The following is a 19,708-nucleotide window of genomic DNA, read 5'->3' on the forward strand; positions in this document are numbered from 1 at the left end:
TCTTCAACCAGGACCATAAAGAAGAAAATATTCTCAAGAGCCTCCCCCCACTTTTTTTAGTCCTATAAAGGCCTCTCCAGGCTCCCAGGCACCCAAACGGACTTGAGTGAAATGGAGACATCTTTCCTTCCATTTCCCAACATTCCCTTTTTTCTTTGTAGCTTATTTCTCAAAACAAGAATTAACGCATTTCGCATTACAAAGAATAGCAGCTTATTCCAAAGGAGAGCTCTGAATGGACCCTCCCCCTGGGTCTCCTGCAGCCTCCTTTCCGCTCAAGCGTGAGAAGAACAACTGCAGGGTCCACAGAAGAAGAGAAGGCCGTGCAAGATTAAATCCGTTTTCTGGACTTTTACTTTCCTTTGGTTTACTGGGCACCATCTGCTGGGATTTCTTGTGTTCACTGAACCCATTGTGAAGGACACTGGAGATCCTGCTCCTATCAGAGTTGATATCTTCATACCACTTGGCTTTCAGTTAAACAAATGATTGTGTTACGGTTATGATAAAGTTATGTTACCTTGAAAACTGGGCTGGCTTGACTTTGGGGGGGGGGGGGCAGGGAGGGGAATGTCATAACTGCCAGACTGGAGTCCCCTCATTTATGGACTAGAAGCCCCCCTCCCCTCCAGATGGAAGGAAAACCAGAAAGGGGATTTTCATAGCCAGGATTCTGCTGCGTTATGCTTGCATTGTTTTTTTTTCTCCTGAAGCCATTATAAGCCCTTTTCATCCACGCAGCCATCTCCTTTAAATTGTAGAACAAAACAGGAGTCCAGTAGCATCTTTTATTCAGAATGGAAGCTTTCGTATGCATGCAGACTTCATCAGACAATGGAATGGGGTGCAGCGAGCAGAGCTGCTGATAGGCAGTGGCTCAGAATGCAAAGTTGGTAGCACTGCCCACCAGCTATAAGTAGCTCTGCTCACTGTACCCCCTTCCATTGTCTGATGAAGTCTGCATGCATACGAAAGCTTCCATTCTGAATAAAACTTTGTTGGTCTTAAAGGTGCTACTGGACTCCTACTTTGTTCTTCAGCTTCAGACCAACACGGCTGCCCACCTGGATCCTTTCAATTGTGTTTCTAAGGCACTGGGTGCTCACGTTTTATCCTCAAGTGGCTCTGTGAGGGAAGTTAGGCCAAGAGCAAATGAGATTCACAGCTGAGCAGAAATTTGAACCCAGGCCTTGCCCATTCAAGTCCACCAAACTGTGCACTGCAACACAAGTGTTTACAATCCCACTAGTGTGCAATCTAGAATTCAGAAAAACGTGGTGGTAACAAAGAGGGGACTCTTCAGACACAGGCAGGAGTCCCATTCCTTCCATGTTGGCCACTGATCAGGCACCCGGTCAGCCTCATGCACCCACATCTCCTCCTGCCTGAATCACACAGTAGTAATGGGGATATGGTGGGCCCCCTAATCCCTCCCACCTGCTGCTGCTTCTATCTGTCGCCTTACTGGGCAATGGCATGTGGGCAGCAACAGCTCCCCACTTGGCCTTCTCCCTGCCTTCCCACAGTGCCAGGGATATAGCAGTTTCAAGTCAACTTTTGCCCATCCAGCCAGGCTCCCATGGGGGTGGGATGGGTGTGAGTGATATTGGTCGGCTTTGTTTTTCCTCCTTCCTCACACACCTAGCTCTTGGGGCAGCTGCTCCTCCCACCTCCAGACTGGCAGTTGGAATCCCATGGAGGGGATAGGATAAACATGGAGCAGAGGTCCATCAGTGGCTATTAGCCACAGGGTATTTATGGAACTCTGTCAGGGGCAGTGATTCTCTGTATTCTTGGTGCTCTGGGGAGCACAGTGGGAGGGCTTCTAGTAGTCCTGGCCCCACTGATGGACCTCCTGATGGCACCTGGTTTTTTTGGCCACTGTTGGGCTGGATGGGCCCTTGGCCTGATCCAACATGGCTTCTCTTATGTTCATGACAGGGTAGAAGTTTCTCCACCTATTTTTTTAATTTTTTTTTTATTTTTTAAAAAACTTTTTGGGATATTTTTAGCAAACCTTGGGAGAAGTGTTGCCATGGGTTTGTAGAAAAATGTCTCCCATGTATACCTGGCCCTGTTTTCTGGGTTTTTCAATATGCACTGTTCAAAATTAGATACGCTGTCCCAGTTCTGCAAGAAGAAGGGGGGTGGGGAAATCCAGGGTGCCTCCTTTTCCCCAACCGTTGTAGAAGGGAGAGAAGGAGCTGGAGATGCAGGCAAGACGCCCATCACTTTCATTAGTGATTCTGGGGGTCTGTCCCACTCTCCTGCCTCTCACTTGCTGTGCTCCCAGTATTTGATGGTATTTTGAATACTGAAGGAGCAGTTCTGCCTTCCGTCAAAAGAGTTACAGCAATATCTGATGTAGCCAAAGAGAGAATCATGACCCCTTTTTGTGAACTGTAACCAACGTAGTCAGATTTGTAACAAAAGTCTTTCCCATTCTTACAGGAGCATGTGTAAAATATACTGTCTCTTTAATTGAAAACAGAATAGTGATTTCTTGGAAATTATTCCTTCGGTGCAGTATTCAGTTTGGTTCATAATAGACTGGTTTGCTATTTTACCTTGCCTTTCTCCAAGTGTAGATCACTAGTAGCTCCCATCGTTCTCCTGTCTTGCATTTTATCCTCACAGTAACAATCCTGGGAATTAGATCTGGCTGAGAGTGCGTGACTGGCCCTCAGTCCGCCTCCAAGCTTCTGTGGCAGATTGAGGATACAAACCTAGATCTCATAAATCCCAGACAGATGCTGCAATCACAACACCACACGGACTGTGACAGTTCAGGGAAGTTCTGAACTCATCCCCTTTCTTTATTCTGTAAAAGAGAGGCTACGCTCTGTTCTCCTTGTCTCTGCTGCCTTTACCTCAGAAGTGCACTCAAAGTGGCTTCTGTTATTTTCCTGTCTTCACCTCACAACAGATCTAAGGAAGTTAGGGTGTTAGACTAGTCATTGCCACAGTAGGTCATTATGATGGCATCTCAACAGTTTTTAAAATTGCTGCTAGGCACCTCAAAAGCTGGACCAGGGCCTAGTCTTCCTGGACCCTTGTGTTAAGAAACAATCCAAAGTTAGCAGATCAAGAGATGGTCCACTCTAGACTCCTCCCAGGGGGTTCTTTTTATGAGTGCAGGGCCTTGTATCTCCAGCCCTGGTTCTCAAACAGCAGGCTCTTCTGCTCTGGTGATATTCCACAACTAGTCTAGACAGGGTTTGCGTTTTTCAGAACAACTAACAGCCTTTGAACTGCTACTGGAATAATTATTTTTGTGTTCTAAAGCCATAGCAATGAAACCATACTACTGCAATCGATACATCTGTAGAAGTCATAAAGATTAATAACAGATTGCATGTAAACCATACCAATGGCTTTCTCAGAAAAAAATGTTCTTTTTGTTGAGACCAAAGTTCTTGGCTAAGAGTGATTGGTGGGACGGCAGTAAGATAAGAAAGAAAGGCTGAAACAGGAAAGCACTGAAATCTACAGGCAGGTACTGAGATACTTATCAGCCTGACCTGCAGATTGTCCAGGAAAAGCTCTTCCCTTCCAGAAGGAAGAAACTGGGACTTACTGACAGGTAACAAACGCAGGAGAGCAAACCCCAGGTAGGTTCGGGTCATCTCATTCACCCACTGCCCAAATCAATATGGGTGGTACCTACTTGGCCTGGCTCTGATCTAGGCAGAGGTCATCCCCTGTGCAAGCACCACGGCAATGAGAAGAATGGGCCTCACCAACATGCTCCATTGCCAATAGAAAACTAGCCCTCCAGGGAGAGAGGCTATATCCTTGCCCCTTCCTCTGATTTGTTGTTTTTCTGTCTGCCTGGACTTTTCTTTATTGGGGGAGGGGGGGAGAGTTTTTGGAAATGTGACTCCCTTCAGTGCAGTAATTTCTGCCCTCCTGTGGCTCCGGACTCTGCCTCCAGATCTGAGTTTGCAGGGAACAACCCGCATGCATTGCAGTGTGGGAAAGGGGCAAGCAGAGAGAGACACTCGCCTCCAAACGACTGGAACTTCGTGTTTTGACTCTCAGCTTCCTGCGGGAAACAAGCATTTCTGCCACTCCCTTCCCCGGAAGTAAGAGGGGTGGGGGAAGATGAGAAACTGGCTTTCATTTATGAAAGGGGCAGATGGAGGTAAGTTTGGGGGGACCCTTCCAGGAAACTTCTGACCTTCTCACGGGGAAGCCTCTCCTTAGACCCAGCCAGGGACACCCCCACGGGCCAGGCCCTGGAGGGCAACGGGAAAGGTCCCCCTGCAAACACCTGCCCAAAGAGCGCAACAGAGGCGACTGAAGCTCTGACTCCACCCTCCCTCCCTCCCCCCCCCTTGCTTTAGCAGGCCGCTTCTTCAGGTGGCTCTTTTCTGCCCGGGGCCGCTGATTGGGCGCCGGCAGAGAGTTTATTTGCATGAAGGGAAACGCCCCTTCGCTGCTCGGGAGAGCGGGAAAAAAGCGAAAGTGGCTCTGCTCTTTTCGCGCGTTGCGGAGGCCGCCATGGAGCCTCAAGGTCCACTAAAGGAGCTCTGCGAGGAAGCCTCTTGCTCCATCTGCCTGGACTATTTCACGGACCCCGTCATGATCGCCGAGTGCGGCCACAACTTCTGCCGAGCCTGCCTGACCCGCAGCTGGGGGGAGTCGTCGGGGGCCGCCGAGCCTTCCTGCCCCCAGTGCAGAGGAAAAGCTCAGCCCAGCAGCCTCAGGCCGAACCAGCAGCTGGCCAGCTTTGTGGCAATAGCCAAGAAATTCACTCTGCAGGAGCGGAAAGATGCTGCAGGGGCGAACGGGCCACTCTGCCAGAAGCACCAGGAGCTGCTGAGGTTTTCCTGCCAGGACGACGAAGCCCCCTTCTGCGTGGTCTGCGGCATATCCCAGGAGCTCAGAGAGGTACTGATTCCTCTGGGGGAGGCGGGGAATCCTGATGGGGAGTAGCTGGAGAGTCTCTTCGTTCTTGGCCTCGCTGTAGATTCAGTCCAATGAAAACAATCTTAATTGAAATGCAAACCGTGTTGGTTATTAAAAAAGTTAAATGTAGGAACCTGAGAGTGAGCTGGGATTTGGCCAGCCTGTGGCAGTAAGGTGTCAGGCATCTTGATGATAATGTGGAACTGCTCCTCTCCCCTCCGGCTGGACACATTTAGTCCTCCAGACTTTAGAAAGAGGCCAGTGGGCTGGGCGAATCCTGGCTGAGTCTGATCCAGCGGGGCTCTTCCTGGGTCCCGCTTCACCAGCAGTAGTGCACTTGCGTCTTTGTGTGTGGCTCAGAATTTCACTTGGGTGCTGCATTATGACTTTCTTGGGCCCCGGGGAACTTTTGCCTTTGTGGCCCCGCCCCCATGATAATATTTTTAAAAATTATTTTTGACATGACTTTAAATTCTTCAGCATTTTTGTGTGTGCACGCTAGGCAAAATTTGATAAATTTTTGTGGGCCCTAAACATTTCATTTTTTTCTTTGGATTGCAAAAGAAATGTAAACGTTTTTGTGGACCCCTAAAACTATAATGGGACCTAGGCACTGTGCCTAATGCATAAGTCAGCCCTGGCAATACAATTTCAGGTTTCAGTTCATTGCTGCTGACTGAATATAATGCAATAGCAAATATAATACATACACTGTAATATGATTGCACGCCCCCCCCCCCAAAGGCCACAAATTGGCGGCTAGTATTAAACTGCAAAGCAGCAAATAGTATTAAACTGCTCAAAAAAGTCACTTGAGGAATCATAGAGTTGGAAGGGACCTCCAGGGACATCTAGTCCAACCCCCTGCAGGAAACTCACAAATACTTCCCCCTAAATTCACAGGATCCTCATTGCTGTCAGATGGCCATCTAGCCTCTGTTTAAAAACCTCCAAGGAAGGAGAGCCTACCACCTCCCGAAGGAGCCTGTTCCATTGAGGAACCGCTCTAACGGTTAGGAAGTTCTTCCTAATGTTGAGACGGAAACTCTTTTGATTTAATTTCAACCCATTAGTTCTGGTGGGGAGACCCTGGTTGCTTCTTGTCTTCTTCACCTGACCCCTCCAGGCAATCACCCTTTGCTTTTAGCCCTCTCAGTATTGATGCCCCACCCAGCCTTTCACTGGTAGGCCACCATTAGCTGAGGAACTTTTGCCGTATGATCCCTGGTTGGCTTTCCTTGATTCCAAAACCCTGAATCAGGCTTCAAGACACAAACACAATTAAAGAATTCTTTTAAAAAGTTAAAACATTCTTAAACAAACTATTACAAGAGCGCTAGTCTTTTATTTAACAGTCTCTAATAACTGACATCTCTTGCTCTGAATTATTGCATCAAAATCTGGAGACAGTGTTCTGTAGCAATCTTGAGTATGCTGTATTTATTGACATTCATTACAGAAATCTTGTCAATGCTTTGATCCTAAGACCCAGAGGAAAACATGAAATGGTTGGGCATTGTGTGACCTTTTGTACATAAATGTTTTGTGTGTCAGTCATGAAGGCATTGTGACACAGACTGAGAGCTATGTGTTTGTCTCCAAAACTATAGTCTCCTCAGAGAAATAACTACAACTCCCATGAGGCAGTGCAAGAACAGAGACAACATGTATAGTGGTCAGTATCAGCCTACTATCTGGGAGGTCTTAAGTTCAAAACCCTCAGTCTACAAAGGAAATATGCTGGGTAAACTTGGTCTGGACACACACACTCAGTCTAATCCCCTTCACTGGCCTATTATTCCTCATCTAAATAATTCACATTGCTTTCCTACTGAGAAAAACTGGATCATGAGGGTATGAATACCACTGTATTCAAAAGGGAGGGGGAAACCCAGTTGCACCCAGGAGAGCCCTTGCATAAGAGCCCAACAACACACACATTCACTCACTCACTCTCTCTGTGGCAAGGTAAAAAGCTCATACCTTGATTAAAACTTTGTATCTCTCCCATTGTGAGTGTGTGTGTGTGTGTTGTGTTTAAACTAGACAAGGCAAAAATTGTGTCTAGTCCATTACAAGGAGAAGTACAGTTCTGGAGGTGGGTGGGGATGAAACAAATCCTATGTCTTTGTTTTGGGCATCAGGCGGTCGGGGCAGCCGGAAAAGGGAGAGTCTGCCAAAAGCACCAGGAGCCCCTGAAGCTCTTCTGCAAGGATGATAAAGCCCTCATCTGTGTGGTCTGTGACCGATCCAAGGAGCACAGAGAACATGAAACCCTTCCTCTTGAGGAGGCCTCCCAAGAGTACAAGGTAGGAAGGTTGTTGGGGTCTCTTTGCAGGGGAACTCCCTCCAGTTTCCTCCCCAGCCTCTGGGCCCAAGTTGGGGCATGACAACGCCTCTTTGCTGCCTCCTTCCTGGAGTGTTAACACAATTTGGTGATATCTTGGCTACAAATAATGGCTTTGAATGCAAGAAATATCCAACCCATGACTGGGGTGGAGTAAACCTTAAAAAAAGAACAGATTTCAATTTTGGTTCTCCCCCCTCTCTGCAGGATCAGTTCCGCAACTGTCTGGAGATCCTGGAAAAGGAGAGAGAGAGAATTGTGGCGTATAAAGGAGACATTGAGAGGGAAAGCCAAGACTTGCTTGTAAGTGTCACTGTGGCTGGGGAATGAACAAAGTCCAAAGAGCAGAAATGTCAGCTCACGAGGCAGCCCCCTCCCCTTCAGTTGGGAAGTGGAGTGGCCCTAATCACAGCCCAACAACGTTGCCCCACTGCTTTTCCATTACTTAACTGACAAAACATTGAGACTCAGTAAGTGCTGAAGGTGAAAAAAGAGATTAAACATTCATATTTTTAATCCATCCCCCAGGCCAGACCTCACAACTATATTAAGTATAATTTGTATTTGTTATATTATGTATATTTGTATTTGTTTAGCACTAACTAGCAGTTGAGTGCACCCAGGGCCAGCCCGCCCACTAGGCACACTAAGCATTTGCCTAGGGTGCTTGTAGAGTGGGGGTGCCAAAATCGGCCCCCGCTCCTGCCCCCTAGACAAATTCCTATTTGCCTCCTCTTCCTCCCTCCCAGTTTTAATGCCCTGGTGAAGCACCGCTTTCCAGGGGTTCTTTCAAGGCTGCTGCCCTCACCTATTAGCTAATTGGCGGGTAAAGCAGAGCAGGGGCTGGCTGCTCCTATGCCAGCCTTCTGGTACGCTTACCAAGATCAGCGCTGGGGCAGTGGCGGCAGGAAGGACGAGGAGCCGCTTTAAAGGCGGCCACTGCTGGCTGCTGCCTCCCCACTTCCTCCCTGGATAGTGTGGGGAGGAAGTGGGGAGGAGCGGCGGCGGCAGCTGCTTTTTCAGTGGCTCCTCGTCCTTTCTGCTTCAGCGTTGTTTTACCCGCCAATCAGCTGAATGGCAGGGGGCGGCCTTGAAAGAGACCCAGGAGCGCGGTGCTTCATGCTTCACCCAGGTGTTAAAATTGGGGGCATAGCGCGGGAGGGCAGCAGGCAGTGAGGCTGCCTGGGGCACTCATGCGCCCTATGGCCGGCTCTGAGTGCACCAGTGAAAAAGTTAAGGGCATGAGAGTTATGAGAAAAATCTGTGGAGTGTCCCCTTTTCTTGGTACCCTAGGCGTGTATTTCTTTTGCTTAATGGTTAATCCAGAACTCACACAGGGCCATAGAAGTCACCCTCCAAAGCATGTTTTCTCCAGGGGAACCAATCTCTGTAGTCTGGAAATGAGCAATTCAGGGGCTCCCCAGGCCCCACCTGGAGGCTGGCATCCCTAGATGCATGGCATGGTCCGTATTCAGCAGAACAGACCCCAAAGGCAGCTCTTAGGTAGGTGTAACATTGCAATTCTAAGCAGAGGTATTACCTGGGTGGTGAGTCTGGGGATGCTGTGGAACTTCACGCTCTTGTGCCTTGGGAGCTCCCTGCCCTCCAGTGCCCTAGATGTTTTGTTTCGAGCAGCATCAGTTGACTTTCCAAGGCACTCTTTGCTGTAGAGAGAATCATAGGCAGAAGAACATACGTGTTCAGGCCCCATATGTGTAAATGCACCTGCAAGCAACCTGGGAGGAGTCTCTGCCTCCTCCTCATGCTTGCTGCAAATGTTGATAGGAGCCCAGCGATGCTGAATTGGGCCAAGTGGGGTTAAGCCATCGCAGATTCTAAGAAGAAGAAGAAGATGATGTTGGATTTATATCCCGCACTCCACTCCGAAGAGTCTCAGAGCGGCTCACAATCTCCTTTACCTTCCTCCCCCACAACAGACACCCTGTGAGGTGAGTGGGGCTGGAGAGGGCTCTCACAGCAGCTGCCCTTTCAAGGATAACCTCTGCCAGGGCTATGGCTGACCCAAGGCCATCTCAGCAGGTGCAAGTGGAGGAGTGGGGAATCAAACCTGGTTCTCCCAGATAAGAGTCCGCACACTTAACCACAAGGTGGGGAAAGTACCTGGGATACTGAGTAGTGTGTAGTTCCCCCCTCCCCTGCAATTTTTCCTTGCTCAAAATGCAGCGAGGGAAGCTGCAGTTTACATTGGAAGACCAAGTGAGGGGAAGGGGCTTCTGTGCTCTTTTGCCCCCAGTGGGGTTTCTACTCAACCATCAAGTCTCATCCTCTGATGGGAACTGGGGGAGTCAACCTATGAAGGATGTTCTAGTGGGGGAACAAACGGACTGAAGTCACCCCTTCTGCTCTCTGGGTCTTCTGCTGCAGACTGAATCCTCTATGGCTGAAAGAACCCCTCCAGGAGTTGGAGGGAGATCCTTGTGTTCTTTGGCCCTGAGGCTGGGCCTGGTGGATCTTCCGCTGTCCCTGCTGAATGTTAATTGTGATCTCTGAAAGGCCAAAGTGCTCTTCTCATAGGAGGCTCTCAAGTGCCTCTTCCCACTGCAGAGACCAGCTGTGTTCCTGACACTGGACCGATTTTCTTCTCTTTCCATTTCAGAAACAAACCCAAGGAGAGAAGGAAGAGGCAGTAGCAAAGTTCAAGCAACTGCACGTGTTTCTGGAGGAACAAGAGAAGCTTTTGCTGGCCCAGATGGAAGAGGTGGAGATGGAGGTGGCGAAGAAAAGGGACCAGCACGTGACCGAACTCTCTGAGGCCCTCTCCTCTCTCGAAAGCCTCATCCGGGAGATGGAAGAGAAGTGTCAGCTGCCAGCCAGTGATCTCCTGCAGGTGAGGGGGTGGCAGGAACAGGCAGGGTCCCCTAAGGTAAAAGCCTGGCTCCAAATCTTCTCTGTGCCTCCTTTGCTCAGCAGAAAAGCAAACAAGGCCAATTTATGTTGCTAGGAAGTTTTCATCCCTGCATGTGAGCTGTTTTCCTCTCTGTCCTTTTGCATCTCCAGCCAGGGGCAGACTGGACAAAAGCAGGGTCTCTGTGAAACCTTCCCATCCCTGGAGTGAGGATTCCATGCAAGGTTTTTCACAGTACTTTTTAAAAGGAGGATGTCTGTGGGGCAGGGAACGTGGCTTATGGTGGCGGCTTGCAGATGTGCGCTCCAAATGCACACAGACACACAACAGCAACAACAGGTGGTTACAGGAATGGCATCCATACACCTGTTCCTGCCACCGCTGAGCTTGCTTCTGCCTGCCCTTCACATCTGTGCAGATACGATGGCATTGATGGCTAGACCCTCCCTTCCCTTTTGTTGTTGAGCCATCTTGCAGGGAAACTCCTGCAAGCTGGCTCAGCAGTGTAGCAGGGAAAAGGGAGGCAGTCTTGCAGTGATGCAAGGCTGATGGAAGAAATGTTGCTAGGAATGCCTTTGCAGCTGCAGGTGGCCAGAAGGGGTACACAGCCCTCCAGCCTTCTATGTGAAGAAAAATCTCTGTGAACATTATCGTCGTTAAGTTGTCGGAGCAGATCACACCGCTCCAAAATGGCTCCACTTTGTCTGCTGGTATTAACCTCACAGAGATTTTTCTTCCACTTTATGAAGATCTACCCCAGTCTTTGAGTGAAGTCTGCGAGGTGGACACAAGCAAAATGCCAGAGGGTAGAATCTTCCAGAGGGGTCTTCCTGCTTTGATCTTTTAGCAAGCACTGAGGTCTCTTAGCAAGCACTGAGAGCCAGTTTGGTGTAGTGGTTTAGTGTGTGGACTCTTATCTGAGAAAACCGGGTTTGATTCCCCACTCCTCCACTTGCTCCAGCTGGAATGGGCTTGGTTAGCCATAACTATCGCAGAAGGTTGTCCTTCAAAGGGCAACTCCTGTGAGAGCCCTCTCAGCCCCACCCACCTCACAGGGTGTTTGTTGTGGGGGAGGAAGGTAAAGTAGATTGTGACTGCTCTGAGACTCTGAGTGGAGGGCGGGATATAAATCCAATATCTTCTTCTTTTCTTTCTTTCTGTCTGCCATTTTTCCTCAGGATGCCAGAAGCACCTTGAAGAAGTAAGTAGGCCTTCAGCATTAACCTTCATAATGTTGGGATTGGACTGAGTAGCCTGTGAAGAACACAGTCCTTCAGCATCTTGACTCAGAGCCAAATCAGGTTTAATTTAGAGTGTGGATCTCCATCCATCTTTCAGTGGCAAACAGCTTATGCGCAGAGCCTCGTCAGCAGGAAATTGTGTAGTGAAATGGTGGGTGGTCTGGGTTGGCACCTAGAAGTGAACCTCTAGAACAAGGGTCTCCAACCTTTTTGAGGCTGCCCACTGCTTTGAAATGCTGACATGGTGTGAAGGACGCTGCCACAGGAGATGATGTCAGCCACAAAATGGCTGCCGCAGCTTACCATCAGTCACTTTATAAAGATCCTTCTGTAATGGTAGCAGCTGCTGCCAAAGCAACCTATTTACAAAATACCCCCGGAAACAGAGTTCAGGTCCTCTCAACTACATGCATTCCATAATATGGCAGGTGGTAAACTTTACTTGGCACCAATAATGTCTTGGTTGGTATCAGGGCTGGCTACAGGGGCACTTGGATGCCCTCTCAACCCAGTCTGATGATGACCACCCAATCCAAACTGATGATCTCCGTGAGTTAAGGAGGGTAGGGTGAGAGTACTACCGTTTTCGCACACAGCTTACCTCGCAGTCACAATCCTGTTCTCTCCGCAGCGTCTGGTCGGATTTCGCAGCATCTGCGCCGGAGTTACAGGAGGTGCCGCGGCTTTTGTGTAGCAAACATAAACTGCTAAAACCCAGTTTACGTTTGCTGCGGGGAAGCTGTGGCACTTCCTGTAACTCTGGCGCAGATGGTGAGAAATCCGACCGGATGCTGCGGAGGGAACAGGATTGTGACTGCGAGGTAAGCTGTGTGCGAAAACGGTATACAAATCACAAAGCAGGAGTTGGCGTGTCTGCCGTGTTTCCATCAGTGTTTCCACATGGCATTTAAACATGTTGCTCATACTCAGATTGGCCACGGCTGTTTCCACATTGTGAATTTGTCCTTCATTCAGTACTGCAGGAACAGCAGTCATTCCCTCACCTAATTTTTGGCCTTTTTCAAGTTAGGGGCAGGGGGGAGAGAGGGACAGCTGGGACAGACAGACAGACAGCCGGGATAGTCCTTGTCCAGAACCCTCGCTAGCTTTCTTGTTCTTTACCTGGACATTTGCGAGACAGACAGGAGCAGGGGATTTGGGGTTGCAGTTCTTAGGGCCAAACCAGACATTTGCTTTTTAAAAAGATAGTTTGGCCTGGGCTCCACAGGGTCACATGCCACTTGCAGCAAATGGCTCTAAAAGAAGAAAGCAGACCCTGTTTAGGCCTCAAATGCCACTCTGGGAGAGGGAGGGCTCCTGCCTTCTCTTCCTCATGCCATTTGTTTCGTGCCAAGACAGAGTTGGGCAGGGGACTTCCCTGTTTTTGTTGTTCCACATGCACAAAACGCCGCACAAGGAGCAAGAAAAATGGACAGTTAATTTCCGCAGTGCTATTTAGTGCACAAAACCAGCTGTATTGTTTTGTGGTAGCCGTTCTCTGCAGTTGCTGTGTCGAACCCAGGTCCAGTTCTTAACAAAGCAGGAGCTACACTGAGGTGAACATTTCTCTCCACAGATGGGCCCATAGCCAGAAAATTTTAGTTGGGGGGTCCCACTGAATTAAATTTCAGATGGAGGGGCCCATCGCTCTGGCGGCCATATAGGTGGAAGGTTGTGTTGGGTGGAGGGGCCAGGCCCCCCATGGCTGCAGGCCTGTCCAAAGGCCCCCCCCCAATCTTTCAGTGTTTTCCTCATCAGCCTGGGTCTCTCGTGGCTCTCTGGCAGTTCCTTCCTCTACTTCTTTAATCGATTGGGACGGGAGATTCTGAATTGGATGGATAGCATCTTAATGGGATTTTCTCCAGGTATGAAGAAAAGGAGTCATTTGAGAATCCAGTGGATTTCCCACTTGCCCTGAAGTGGCACATCTGGTACTTCTCACATTTCAATCCCCCTTTGGAGGTCATCCAGAGGCAATTCAAAGGTAATGAAGAAACACTGCAAGAGTTTCAAACTGGACATTAGAGTGGGCCTGAAGTTCCAGGATGGTTATATCGTTAACAGACCCAGGAACGTGGGGAGGTTTTGTATCAGTTCAGAAGGCCATTTTAATTCACCATGTAAAGTTTTCTGGTCAGAATTCTGCCATAAATTCAGTTCACAATTGCATTACATGGACTTCTCAACGTTATTCAGTTCAGGAGAGCCAGTTTGGTGTAGTGGTTAAGTGTGCGGACTCTTATCTGGGAGAACTGGGTTTGATTCCCCACTCCTCCACTTGCACCTGCTAGCATGGCCTTGGGTCAGCCATAGCTCTGGCAGAGCTTGTCCTTGAAAGGGCAGCTGCTGTGAGAGCCCTCTCCAGCCCCACCCACCTCACAGGGTGTCTGTTGTGGGGGAGGAAGGGAAAGGAGATTGTGAGCCGCTCTGAGACTCTTCAGAGTGGAGGGCGGGATATAAATCCAGTATCTTCAACTTCTTATTCTATGTTGATCTCTGATCATTACTGTGACCATGCAAGGGCACATGGTGAGGTAGATGGTCAAGCAAACACCTGAAATGATAGGAAGGGGGAGGGAAACTGCCCTTCAGGGCATCTGCATTTAATGAAGACAGCCACTGGATCAATTTCAGCCCCCCCCTTCTCTTTACAGTGCTGTCTTTAAAGTAAAGTCAAAAGCCCATTTAAATCAGTGAGTTTGAAGGCTGTAACTCTGCTCAGGATGGCACTGCAGAACCTGTGTCTAGAAACGCCCTGAATTTAGCCAGATTGGACCCTTGGGCTGCAGTCCTTAGGATACTTTCTATGACATGAATCTCAAGTAACTCCAGTGACTTGTGAAAGCAAATTTGAATATTGCTTCCCCCCAGCCCGAAATAGCTTCTACTTGACCCTTTAGCTGTAACTCATAAGGAATATGTACTTATGCGCCATCAAGTCACAAATGACTTCTGGCGACCCCACCAAGAGCGGTTCAAGGCAAGTGAGAAACAGAGGCAGTTTGCTATTTCCTTCCTCTGCAGAGTCTTCTTTAGTTTCCTATCTAAGTACCAACCCAGCTTCCAAGATTTGATAATGTTGGGCTATATCATGCTGCCTTCCCTCCCCAAAAGAAAATAGTATTAGCTGATATTTTTGTCCCAAGATTTGTGATAAGTAGAAAGTCTGCCACTCACTTTCTGCTCCTTTGCTTTCTCAGATACTCTGGATTCTGGACTTCATCTGCAGAAAGGTACATTTTTCTTCATAAACTGATCAATTGTTTCTAAACTAGAAAGCTTGACCTTACAATTTGTGTTCTTCTGCTTGGTGTTCTCAGAGATAGCACTGCAGAAGAGGGTTACCAAGTCAGTCAGAAAATACCTGGGGACTTTGGGGGTGGGATACTTTGAGGGTGGAGCCAGGAGACTTTCCTGTTCCCTGAAATAAATAAGAATACAGCAGTGCAGTTCCCCTGAATACAGTCTTCATTTCCCCACCCCAAGCAGCTGCATGTTCCCTGTAAATATTCTCTCTCTCCCCCCCCCCCCAAAAAAATAAACAGTTTGCAATCTCACACTTGTGTGGTCTCACTGGGGCAATTTACTCATGAGTTGCTGAAGTTCCAAGTTCTTCAGACTAACACAGGGAAACCAAAGTTCTAGTTTACCCCTAACTATGCAAACGACCTCTGAAAAGATTGTAAAACAGAGGTTCTGGGCTCCTGTTGCAGCTACTGGGAGCAACCATGTTGTTCTGCCAGCTCACCCCACCCACATTCAACCTGGCTTCTAGATTTAAAGGCACAGACAACCATCTAAAAAGTAAGTCTTTTCAAGCATCTTCTTAAGTCTCCAGAAGTAGAAAGGCATATGGTGGCTGTGGGGCAAGGCTTCCCTCACTGGCCAGCTGACTGAGAGGAGGGGAAGGAGCCTGCAAAAGTGAGGGAAACCCCGCTGGGACCTGGGGATTGGCAAGCCTACTACACAACACTCTTGTTTCTCAAAATCTGACCCTCCCTGCCACAGCCAGTTTCTTCTTGCTCCGAGGATGTTGGTAAGGACGAAAGAAAAGGTGAACTCTGAGGAGATGAACTGCCTCTTTTCACCTACCTGCTGCCATGTTGAAACGATGGGAGAATAGCTGCCGGGCAAGAGCTTGACTGAGCTCCATAAGAAAAGTCTTGCTGTTCTCCCACCAAAGGTGGCTATTGGGGCATCAGGTTTCCCATCCAGAGTAGATCATGTCTGATGTTCAATGGCTCCGTGTTGGTAACTCCAGTCCGGAAGAGGTTCCAACTGGTAATATTGCAGGTCTATTAAAATTCCTACTGAGGATATCAGAACAGGCATTAATTTTTGCAGCAGCTGGGGGCAGAGGAGTTGGGAATATGAATTAAGTATTAAGTACCAAGGATATTCTGTCAGTTCTGGCTCTGCCCCTTGTTCAATGCGTAGCAGGTTTTTTCCCTGCTTCCCCACTGCATTCAGGCACCTTCTGGGTTTTCCCAGGCCCTGCGGAACGCAGACAGATCCTGCAGGGCCCTTATGGCTTCCTGAAGGGTATTCCAAAGTTCTGGTGCTGCCACCAAAAAAGCCCTAGATCTTGTCACACATAACCCGGCTTCTTTTGGTCCGGGGGTGGACAGTAAGTTTTTTGCCCCTGAACGCAGTGCTCTCTGGGGAATATATGGAGAAAGGCGATCCCGTAGATAGGCAGGTCCCTGACCATAAAGGGCTTTAAAGGTGAATACCAACACCTTGAAGCGAACTCGGAACACAACAGGTAGCCAGTGCAGCTCTTTCAGCACTGGCTGAATGTGCTCCCATCGTGGCAGCCTCATTAACAGCCGTGCCGCAGCATTCTGCACTAGCTGTAGTCTCCGGGTTAGCGTCAAGGGTAGCCCCATGTAGAGAGCATTACAGTGATCTATTCTTGAGGTGACCGTAGCATGGATTACCATCGCTAAATCGTTGTGCTCCAGGAAAGGAGCCAGCTGCCGCACCCGCCGAAGATGAAAAAAGGCAGATCTAACAGTGGCTGCTACATGGGCCTCCATTGTAAGGGAGGACTCAAGGAGCATGCCTAAACTCTTGATCTTAGGGGCCGGTATTAGTGGCACCCCGTCAAGAGTCGGCAGATGGATCTCTCCCCTTGGACCGCCCCGACTCAGGTAGAGGACCTCCGTCTTCATCGGATTCAGTTTCAGCCGACTCAGCCTGAGCCAAGATGCCACGGCTTGTAGAGCCAGGTCTAGATTTTCCGGGGTACAGTCGGACTGGCTGCCCATCAATAGATAGAGCTGGGTGTCATCCGCATATTGATGACAACCCAGTCCGTACCTCCTGACAATCTGGGCAAGGGGGGCGCATATAGATATTAAATAGCATCGGGGATAGGACCGCTCCCTGTGGCACCCCACAACTAAGAGAGTGCCTCTGGGATGCTTCCTCCCCGATCACCACCCTTTGTCCCCGATCTTGGAGAAAAGAGGTCAGCCACTGTAAGGCAGATCCCTGAATCCCCACATCGGCAAGGCGGCTAGTCAGTAGCTGATGGTCAACCGTATCAAAAGCGGCCGACAGATCTAATAACAACAGCACCGCTGAGCCGCCCCAATCCAGATGTCGCATGAGGTCATCTATGAGAGCGACCAGAACCGTCTCCGTCCCGTGACCTGGCCGAAAGCCGGACTGGAATGGATCCAGTGCGGAAGTGTCCTCCAGGAATCCCTGTAGCTGAATTGCCACCGCCCGCTCTATAACCTTACCCAAAAAGGGAAGGTTTGACATCGGCCGATAGTTCGCCAATACAGCCAGGTCCGCTGATGGTTTTTTTAAGAGAGGGCGGACCACTGCCTCTTTAAGAGGCGTGGGAAAGATCCCTTCTACTAGGGACCTGTTGACAATACCTTGTGGTTCACGCAGCCACGTCTGGCTCGCTTTTATAAGCCAAGACGGGCACGGGTCCAACCTACAAGTCGTAGGGCGTACAGCTACAAGGATCCTGTCGACTTCCTCCAGGCTGAGTGGATTGAAAGAATCCAGAATTGGACCAGAAGACGCGCTTGGTGCCCCAAGTTCTTCTACTGTATCAATTATAGCGGGTAAGTCGCGTCGGAGCGACGAGACCTTATCTGCGAAAAAACTTGCAAAAGCCTCACAGACTATTTCCAATTCTCTAATATTTTGTTTGCCCTGCGGCAAATTTGTTAATGACCGAATTATACTAAACAGTTGTGCTGGGCGCGAGGTCGCAGATGCAATTCTGGACGCAAAGTGGGCCTTCTTTGCGGCCTGAACTGCCATCTCATAGGTCCGCATAAATGACCTATATGATGTTCTCGTAGCTTCGTCACGAGTGTGGCGCCATTGTCTCTCTAGTCGTCTTAATCGTCGTTTCATTGATCGCAACTCCGGGGTATACCACGGAGCGGATCGTGATCGAGGATGAAGAGGACGTCTGGTCATTCCAGATCTCCACTAGCTCATCCAGCGAGTTGCCAGAGGGCCAGGGATCCCGCATGGTCATTTGAAGCCACAATGGGTCCATCTGGCTACGCGGGCGAGCTAAAACCTGCTCACTGCCTAAATGGAATAGGGGTGGCATGTTCACACGAGCCTTCAAGGCCTGGTGGTCAGACCATGGCACTGCCTCAGCAGATATCTGATCCACTATACTCCCGCCGCAAAGATCAGGTCTACTGTGTGCCCAGCCTGGTGCGTGGGCGTTGTTACATATTGGGAAAGTCCCAGTGCTGCCATGGAAAGCACTAGGTCCGTCGCACGAGTGGAAGCCGCGTCCTCGGCATGGACATTGAAGTCACCCAGGACTATAAGTCGAGGGTGCTCCAATGCCCAGCCTGCTACAGCCTCCATCAGGGACGGTAAGGCACTGACCGGTGCGTTAGGCGGACGGTACACCAGCCAGATTGCCAGACTTTCCCCAACGTCCCACACCAGGCCCACACACTCCATGCCCTTGATCTCTGGCGGGTCAGAGGCTGCATTTTCCTGGCATATAAATCCAGGGGACTGGATCCCCCTTTGGGTGTTACAGCCCATTCCCTCAGAGGGGCAGAAACCTCAGCATTATCCGGTCCTTCCCTTCCTTAGAGGTGGTCTGTAGGGCTGCAGCCTGGAAATTGTTCCACTCATTCACCAGGCATTACAGGATTGACAAAATGGGCTCAGCTGAGACTACTTTTGGAAGAAAATGGTCCTGTAGCATACCTTTTCAGGCTAGAGTCTGAGATTCTTCCCCTCTCTGAGGCATGCTGCTTTCTCATGTGCCAGATGTGGAGACTTCCCCACCCCAGACCACTGGAAAATGGAAGATTTGTCTCACTGTGCATCTTCCTTGTCGGTGGTCCTAGAGAAGGGCAGTCTCTTCCCATCCAAGGGGGGGATTCCCTTTCTCAGAAGGCACTTGAGCCAGAGTAGGTGTGCTGTATTGACTCTATGGGGCTTCTTTGCCTCAGTTTCAGTTCCCTGAACTGGTGGGCATCTCTTTTGAGTTCTTCACCCTGTTCTCTGTGTGGTCGGTTGGAGGTTTTCTTGGACCATTTTAATGGAGGTCTGATTTCATGTTTGATCATTTGGTGAGGGAGTTGTGCTGCTTCGGGGCCACACTGGGGCCTGGGAGCGAAGCCCCTCCCCTCCCGGAATTGCAACGTTCTGGACTCTCCCGGTCTCCAGCAATGAGCTTCTCCCAGAAGTAGAGACTGCCCCACCCCAGGACCAGCGAGAAGGAAGACAAATCTTCTGCTCTTGTGTGTGATTTCTAACCAAAGAAGCCTGTGCCTGAAATGGCCATTTTTTTTTCTCTCCTCCATAGTTCTCTTTTCAGGATGGGATACAGGAGGAAATAGATGGTGTCCCTGTGGGTGCTTGTTGTGTACATTGTCTGCCTTCTGAAGCATGTGGGAAGACAGCTCTGCCTTTTAGAAGGCAAGAACAGGCAAGAGAGCCTGATGACCAAGGAGAGGGTGGCAGAGGTGGGAGGAGGCCACGACTGGCAGGAGAAGGAAGCCAAACAGGCCAGTGGGTGAAATCTAGGGTTGCCAATCCCCAGGTGGGGGCAGGGGATCCCCCAGTTTGGAGGCCCTCCCCCCGCTTCAGGGTCGTCAGAAAGCGGGGGGAGGGGAGGGAAATGTCTGCTGGGAATTCTATTATTCCCCATGGAGCTTTATTCCCATAGAAAATCATGGAGAATTGATCTGCGGGTATCTGCAGCTCTTGGCGGGGGGGGGGGGGGGGGGCGCTGTTTTTTTTTTGTTAGAGGCATCAAATTTTCAGTATAGCATCTAGTGCCTCTCCCCAAAATACCCCCCAAGTTTCAAAAAGATTGGACCAGGGGGTCCA

At 49.5% G+C, this 19,708-nt stretch overlaps 1 protein-coding gene across 1 annotated transcript in view; it reads left to right on the plus strand.

Moving 5' to 3' along the window:
- Positions 1-4,503: 4,503 nt before the first annotated feature.
- LOC132572171 (E3 ubiquitin-protein ligase TRIM7-like) overlaps positions 4,504-19,708 on the plus strand; it is a 42,136-nt gene continuing 26,931 nt past the window's right edge. Inside the window, exon 1 of the mRNA XM_060238975.1 lies at positions 4,504-4,893. Within this exon, the coding sequence (XP_060094958.1) occupies positions 4,504-4,893 (390 nt within the window). The remainder of the gene's footprint in view (positions 4,894-19,708) is intronic.

This window comes from Heteronotia binoei, chromosome 5 (assembly GCF_032191835.1).
Source record: "Heteronotia binoei isolate CCM8104 ecotype False Entrance Well chromosome 5, APGP_CSIRO_Hbin_v1, whole genome shotgun sequence".
In the NCBI taxonomy this organism is placed as follows: Eukaryota; Metazoa; Chordata; class Lepidosauria; order Squamata; family Gekkonidae; genus Heteronotia; species Heteronotia binoei.